The sequence below is a fragment of the Macaca mulatta genome, chromosome 10 (genome assembly GCF_049350105.2).
Source record: "Macaca mulatta isolate MMU2019108-1 chromosome 10, T2T-MMU8v2.0, whole genome shotgun sequence".
Taxonomy (NCBI): Eukaryota; Metazoa; Chordata; class Mammalia; order Primates; family Cercopithecidae; genus Macaca; species Macaca mulatta.
The window spans coordinates 13,921,621-13,929,451 of record NC_133415.1 but is presented as its reverse complement, the minus strand read 5'-3'; the positions used below and the strand labels follow the sequence as shown (position 1 = coordinate 13,929,451).

General features: G+C 54.8%; 1 protein-coding gene across 10 annotated transcripts in view; it reads left to right on the top strand.

The window, feature by feature from the left end:
* Positions 1-731: 731 nt before the first annotated feature.
* Positions 732-7,831, top strand: part of GGA1 (golgi associated, gamma adaptin ear containing, ARF binding protein 1) — a 27,328-nt gene continuing 20,228 nt past the window's right edge. For 7 of the 10 annotated variants that reach the window (XM_077949692.1, XM_028827738.2, XM_077949688.1 and 4 more), the window contains exons 1-2: positions 732-1,148; positions 6,082-6,166. In XM_077949692.1, the coding sequence (XP_077805818.1) occupies positions 1,106-1,148; positions 6,082-6,166 (128 nt within the window). In that variant the 5' untranslated portion in view covers positions 732-1,105. Of the gene's footprint in view, positions 1,149-1,215; positions 2,547-3,069; positions 3,200-5,240; positions 5,407-6,081; positions 6,167-7,831 lie in introns of those variants that run through there. The other 3 variants (XM_028827739.2, XM_077949690.1, XM_077949689.1) reach the window with 3 other exon arrangements.

Below are 7,831 nucleotides of genomic sequence, written 5' to 3'. Positions count from 1 at the left end.
TCACCTCCCGGGTTCAAGCGATTCTCCTGCCTCAGCCTTCTAAGTAGCTAGAAATACAGGCACGCCCGGCTAATTTTTTTTTTTTTTTTTAGTAGAGACGGGGTTTCACTGTGTTAGCCAGGTTGGTTTCGATCTCCTGACCTCGTGATCCGCCCGCCTCGGCCTTCATCTTACTTTTTCTCCCTGAATATCTTTTCGCACCAGCTCTACGTGGAGAAATCCGACTTTCAGCCAAATACAGTATCACTTTCTCTTGAAACCTCCCCTGACACGACCCCTCCCCTGACAACACTCCCACCCACCCCACCCCAGTTTGGGGGAGGAGCCCCCTCCTTTGTTCCCACTACCCCGTGGGCTTCCCCTATCACACTGTGTAATAAATATCTGGCCTTGTCTATCTCCTCCCGTGCCCTGTGCTTTGCATTTGCAAAGAGCTCATTAAACGTTTACTGGATGAATGTAGGAGACGGCACAGGGTTCAGCCTCTGCCACTTCTGCAGCCTCCGAATTATCTGGTGGGTTTGTTGCAAGGAGTCAGGAGTAAATGGATTAATTACAAATAGTGCTTAGGACAATGCCCAGAATACTGTAAGCACTCAAGAAACTGATTTATTTTCGTCATTTTCACAGCAGCCAAGGTACCTAGCGACGTACCTTATCGCCCTTTTAAGGGCCTTTCCCACGTTCGCCTCTGAGCGGAAGTACCCGCTCAGGGCTCCGGAAGTGGCCTCAGAGCCCCTCAACAACATGCCTGCAGAGCATTCTTCCGGAGGCGGTCACAGACATCTCCGTGACGCAGAACGAGTTAGAGCGTCCCTTGGAGTTTCCATGGTGCTGCCCTTACCCTCCAGTCTCTCCGCTTCCCCTCCCGCCTGAGCGCCGGGAACGGAAAGGCAGGCGGCTGGTCCCAGCCGCGACGTAGACACCGCTTGGGGAAGGGGCTGGGCGAGTACGTGACGCTCTAGGCGACCTCGTTGGCCTCTCTATGGTGCCAAGCGCGCCCGTGCGGACGTTGCCCCTTTAATCGACAGAGGGCGGTGCCCAGGAGGTCCCGCGAGAGCTGGGGGGGCGGGGGGGCGGTGCCGAGGCTGGGGGCCGGTGGCGGATGGAGCCCGCGATGGAGCCGGAGACTCTGGAGGCGCGAATCAGTGAGTGTCCGGGAGGGGCGCGGACCGGAACCGGAACCGGAACCGGGGGCACGAGGCGGGCCCCTTCACGGTGGGGGCGGGGTACGGGGCGCCCCCTCCTCACGCCCCGCCCCCGGCCCGGGAGGGGCGGTGTCCTCAGTCGGCCCCTCAGACCCTGGAGTGATGGAGGACCCGGTCCTCTGCGCGGTCCAGCGGTTGGAGCGGGCGCCGCCCACCTGTCGGATCCCTGGGCCACGACCCCTGGGAGGGGGAGTGAGCTGCGCCCCAACCCCCCAGGCTCACATTGCTTCGCGGAGTAGCGGCCCGGGGAAGGAGCGCGCGAGCGGTGCCCCGGGGTTGCATCTCACACCCGGGAGGGAGGGACCCTACAGTTCTCAGGCCCCGAATCCTCCACTCTCTGGCCCTGCATGGCGTTCCTGGAGCACGCAACTACTCACATTTGCTCATTACCCCGTCCTGGAAGGGAGGACCCTTTTGATTCCTCCCGCAGGTCCCAGTCTCTGGCCACACAGTGAGAAACCCCCACACCCTACAGGCTTGGAAGAGTCTTAGACTCCAGAAGTATTAATAACTCCAAGCTCCCTGTCACTACCTTCAGCCTGGCCCCTCAGCCTCCAAGATGCCTTTCCCAGCTCTTGCTGAACTTCCTTCAAAGGCCTCTACACCCCTTTTTTTCTTGTTTCTCCTCAGACACAGCTTCCTATTGCTTAGGCTTCCTAGCCCCCGACCCCTCCACCTGAGCTCCTTAACCCATAGCCCTGATGATCCCCCGCTGTCACAGCCCCGCTCCTGGACTCTGCCCCTGAAAGTCGTGGCTGGCTTCTCCCTGGTCTAGTGAGGGCTGTCTCCCAAGGCTTTAACTGCTGTTGGGGCCTCATCGTTGCCAAGGCCTCAGGGAAGCCTCTTGGACCCGGGCACACCGGCCACTGTCTAGCGTGGCTTGGGGTCATGGCCAGCCGCTTTTAAGGCAGGCTTGAGCAGAGTTGAACCATGAGGTTGGCCCCAGAACCAAACCTCTGGGGATGTTGGAGAGTCATCCTGGCCAGCAGAGAGGCAGGGGGTGGAAAAGGGGCACTCAGCAGCCCTTGACCGTTGTGAATGCCACAAGTGTCCGCCTGGGTCTCAGCAGCAACTGGGCTGGGGGGATGGGTGGGCCCCTGACTCACTGATCTCAGACACAGGACTTGAGCTGTGGGTCATACAAAACATTCTCAGGTTTAGCAACAGTGGAGGTTTTCTGAGAGTCCAGAGAGTGTAAAACCAGGCAGAAGTTAGAGATACCTGGGTTTGGCTGGGCCCTGACACATTGGGGCTGGAATTTTCTCCTTTCCTTCCCCTTTGTGTCCTAGGAGAATTGTAAGATCTTCCCTCTTCCCTTGTGGAGGCTGGAGGTAAAAGGTAGCTTCTTTATTTATTTTTTTATTTTTATTTTTATTTTTTTTTTTTTTTGAGACGGAGTCTCACTCTGTCATCCAGGCTGGAGTGCAGTGGCACCATCTCAGCTCACTGCAAGCTCCGCCTCCCGGGTTCGCACCATTCTCCTATCTCAGCCTCCCAAGTAACTGGGACTACAGGCGCCTGCCACCACACCCAGCTAATTTTTTTTGTATTTTTAGTAGAGACGGGGTTTCACCATGTTAGTCAGGATGGTCTCGATCTCCTGTCCTCCTGATCCACCTGCCTCGGCCTCCCAAAGTGCTGGGATTATAGGCGTGAGCCACCGTGCCCGGCTTTTTTTTTTTTTTTTTTTTTTTGAGACAGGTTTTTGCTCTTGTCACCCAGGCTGGAGTACAGTGGCACAATCTCGGCTTGCTGCAACCTCCTCCTCCCGGGTTCAAGTGATTCTTCTGCCTCGGCCTCCTGAGTAGCTGGGATTACAGGTGTGCACCACCACACCCAGCTATTTTTGTATTTTTAGTAGAGACGGGCTTTCACCATGTTGGCCAGGCCGATCTCGAACTCCTGACCTCAGGTGATCCGCCCACGTCGGCCTCTCAAAGTGTTGGGATTACAGACGTGAGCCACTCATCCGCCCACATCGGCCTCTCAAGGTATTGGAATTACAGGCGTGAGCCACTGCGCCCAGCCTGGTGAGGTAAATGATGTTATTGCCAGAGTGGCAGGGTGGAGCCTTACCCTGTTGTGAAACACCTCCCTCCCTCTCTAGGTGTTCTCCCCAACTGGCTGCAAGGGAGGGTATTGCCCTTGGATAGAATTAAGAGGGCCGAGGGTCAGGGGCCAAGGGCCAAGGAGGTCGGTCGGATCTCCTTGGACCTGGAGGCCCTGGCTTTCAGCCAGATGCAGGGGGAGAAAGATGATGTCTCATGATGCCAGCGCTTCCTCTTCACTGGCGTCGGACCCGGGAACAGTCCAGAATCAGCTTCTCTGACCTCACTCCCACTCACATGTCTCTGACACTTGAAGGACTTCCTGTTTTAGGGTCTTCCCGCTGGGTGTCATTGAATGGGCAGTGATTCTCTAACTTTAGACTGGTGTTCCCCAGCTTTTGGGGACTCGGAGGCAGAGTAGACAGTTACCCTTACCCCTGGGGTGGGGAGGGTCATATTCGTGGTATCCCCAGGAGGTCACCAGGGGCTTCGTTTTTCTGAAGGACTGGAGGGTCTTGTGGAGCTCCTGGGACAGAGATCTAGATCCAGAGAGAACGTTCATCCTTCTGATCTCAGTTCAGCTCTGAGAGCCCTCCCAGAGAGCAGCTCCCAAGGGCTCCAGAGTCCTCCGAGAGCCCTCTGGGAGAGCAGCCCCCCACCCCCTAGGCTTTCTGCACTTCTCCTTGCTTTGCTTTGCTCTGTAACATTTCGCAACAGTCTGCAGTACTGCTGGGTTTGTTAATCTCAGTATTCATTGTTTCTCTTGCTGGGCAGTGAACTTCAGGAGGGCAGGATTTTGTCTGTTCACTGCTGGAGCCCCAGCACCCAGAATACTTAAATCTGAGTTGGATGAATGGCTGCCAGCCACTGGGATTCCAGGGCTTTGGGCCCCCTGCCATAACATATGGCCCAGGGCAGGCGTCACATGCTGGGTCAGTCCCCAGCCTCCTGTTCACACATCCTTCTCTGTTCTGCCTCCTGGGCTGTCCTTCCACACCCTCAGCTCAGTGCTTAGGCTTGGGCAGAACTGGCTGGGAAGGGGTGATAGTTAGAGGTGGGGTGTGGAGAAATGAAGATCGGGCTCTGGCTGTCCCCATGGCCTTCCCATGCAAAAAGTATTTTGTCATCCAAAATCCATATTTCAGCAGGTGCAGTGGCTCATGCCTGTAATCCCAGCACTTTGGGTGGCCGAGGTGGGTGGATCATTTGAGGTCAGGAGTTCGAGACCAGCCTGACCAACATGGTGAAACCCTGTCTCTACCAAAAATACAAAAAAATTAGCCAGGCATGGTGGTGGACACCTGTAATCCCAGCTACTCTTAGGAGTCTGAAGCAGGAGAATCGCTTGAACCCAGGAGGCAGAGATTGCAGTGAGCCAAGATCTCGCCATTTTACTACAGCCTGGGCGACAGAGGGAGACTCCTTCTCAAAAAAAAAACAAAATCCAGCAGGTGGCTCACACCAGTAATCCCAACACTTTGGGAGGCCGGGGTGGGCTGATCACAAGGTCAGGAGATCGAGACCGTCCTGGCTAACATAGTGAAATCCCATCTCTACTAAAAATACAAAAACATTAGCCGGGCGTGGTGGCGGGCACCTGTAGTCCCAGCTACTCGGGAGGCTGAGGCAGGAGAATGGCGTGAACCTGGGAGGCCGAGCTTGCAGTGAGCTGAGATCGCACCACTCACTCCAGCCTAGGCAACAGCACGAGACTCTGTCTCAAAAAAAAAAAAAAAAAATCCATATTTCATTCCAACTTTACAAGATGGGGAAATCGAGGTTCAGGGAAGCATGTAACCTAGATTGTTGTTTAACCAGTATTGGGGGTTAAAGGGGTGACCGTCCGGTCGTGTTCACACCCACTTCATGTAGACCTGTTGGCCCTCTTTCCTTGCCACTACCCATTTCTGGATTCAGACTTCCCCAGAACCTCACCCCTTGCCTGCCCTCAGCTGACTGCTCATTCATTCATTCATTTGCCAAGGGGAGACAGGTGTGGACATGAGTGGCTGGGATGCAGTGCCGTAGCAGGCTGGGGGACATGAGAGAACCGATCCAGCACTGCTACCCTGGGCAGGAGTAGAGGATTAGGGAAGGGGACACCGGAGCCACTCCCAAGGGAATGAAGGCTTTCTGAACCTGTTGTGATGGTAAGACCCATAATCCTTACTGAGGCCCCTCATTCTCTGCCTCATGCAGCTACCCACATCTTTCCTGCCCATGCAGCCACGTGCGGGTCAGAGGTGGACCAGCTCCAGCCTGGGTGACTCCTGGCCCCTGCTTGTGTGTTGCCTCTTCCAGGCAGTCTCCCTAACCCCAAACTGAACTGAGTCCCCTCCCCTGTGTCTCTGCAGCTCCTTGGCTTCCCTCTGTCACACTTTATTGAGAACCTAGCTTCCCTTAGCACACTTCCCGGCTACACGGCTCCTTGAGGGCGGGACTCTGATTTTTTTCTCCCTTACTTCTGGATCTCCTCTGAGCATAAATTCCATGAGAATTATGGAGACACTGTTCTCAGCAGAATCAGAGGAGATGGGGCTGGCCTGATGGGTCCAGCTGCAGGGGTGGGGGGAATGGGGAGGAGGGAAAGAGCCCTGACCATAGTCTCTAAAAGTGGGGCCCTTAGGAGAGCAGCTGTGCTCATCTGTCTGTTTACACGCGCGCTCAGGTCTTGAGGCTGTCTGGGCAGGAAGGCAAGGGGAGAGCTTTCCCACGTGCTCAGTCGCACTCCCCTCCCACTCCTGACCACACCTTTGTCAGGGTCAGGAGCGGAAGAGCAGGAATCCCACTGCCAGGCCACAGTGACCCCAGCTCTCCTCTTCCAGATAGAGCCACGAATCCCCTGAACAAGGAGCTTGACTGGGCCAGCATCAACGGCTTCTGCGAGCAGCTCAACGAGGACTTTGAGGGGTAGGTAGCCGGCCCCGCTTGTTTGCACTGCCCTGCACTCTCCAGAACCCAGTCTCGGGTACAGAAGCCTGAGTGGGTGGACACCCGGTTTTCATTCTGAACGTACTCACAAAGTGATGAGGATAAGGTCACTTGGTACTGAATGCTGTTTGGGTGTCACTCTCTGGGGTGGGCCTTGCTGGTTCCATGTAACAGGTAAAGAAATCAAGGCTCAGAGGACTCAGATCTGCCCCCACATCTCGCAGGGAGAAAATGCTAGTCCTGAGCTTGGTAAGACCCAGGCCTGCTGGACCCGCAGCCAGTGCTTTGTGGGGAAGGGCCCCCCAGAGGGAGAACTGCGTGTTCCCCAACTGGGAGGAGGCCAGTAGGCCCTTTCCTCAAGGAAGAACCAGAACTTCCTGTGTTAGAATCACCTAGAATGTTGGCCAGGCACAGTGGCTCATGCCTATAGTACCAGCACTTTGGAAGGCCGAGGTGGGCGGATTACTTGAGGTTAGGAGTTTGAGACGAGCCTGGTCAACATGGTGACACCCCGTCTCTACTAAAAATGCAAAAATTAGCTGGACATAGTGGTGCATGCCTGTAATCCCAGCTACTCAGGAGGCTGAGGCAGGAGAATTGATTGAACCCAAGAGACAGAGATTGCAATGAGCCGAGATTGCGCCACTGCCCTCCAGCCTGGGCAGCAGAATGAGATTCTGTCTCAAAAAACAAAGAATTACCTAGAATACTTGTGAGAAATGTACATTCTTAGCCAGGCATGGTGGCGCACATCTGTAATCTCAGTTATTGGGAAGGCCAAGGCGGGAGGATCCCTTGAGGCTACCCTGGGCAACATAGCAAGACCTCATCTCTTAAAAAATTTTTTAAAAAAGGGCTGGGTGCGGTGGCTCATGCCTGTAATCGCAGCACTTTGGGAGGCCTAGACAGGCGGATCACGAGGTCAGGAGATCAAGACCATCCTGGCTAACACGGTGAAACCCTGTTTCTACTAAAAATACAAAAATTAGCCGGGGGCGGTGGCGGTGCCTGTAGTCCCAGCTACACGGGAGGCTGAGGCAGGAGAATGGCAGGAACCCGGGAGGCGGAGCTTGCAGTGAGTGGCGATCGCGCCACTGCACTCCAGCCTGGGCGACAGAGAGAGACTCCGTCTCAAAATAAATAAATAAATAAATAGATAGGCCGGGTGCGTTGGCTCATGCCTATAATCCCAGCACTTTGGGAGGCCAAGGCAGGCGGATTACCTGAGGTTGGGAGTTCAAGACCAGCCTTACCAACATGGAGAAACCCTGTCTCTACTAAAAATACAAAAAAAATTAGTCGGGCATGGTGGTGCCTGCCTGTAATCCCAGCTACTTGGCAGGCTAAGGCAGGAGAATCACTTGAATTCCGGAGGTGGAGGTTGCAGTGAGCCGAGATCGTGCCATTGCACTTTAGCCTGGGCGATGAAGTGAAACTCAATCTCAAAAAAAAAAAAATAAATAAATAAATAATAAAAAATAAGGCCAGGCGTGGTGGCTCATGCCTATAATCCCAGCACTGTGAGAGGCTGAGGCGGGCGGATCATGAGGCCAAGAGATCGAGACCATCCTGGCCAACACGGTGAAACCCCGTCTCTACTAAAAATACAAAAATTAGCAGAGTGTGGTGGTATGTGCCTGTAGT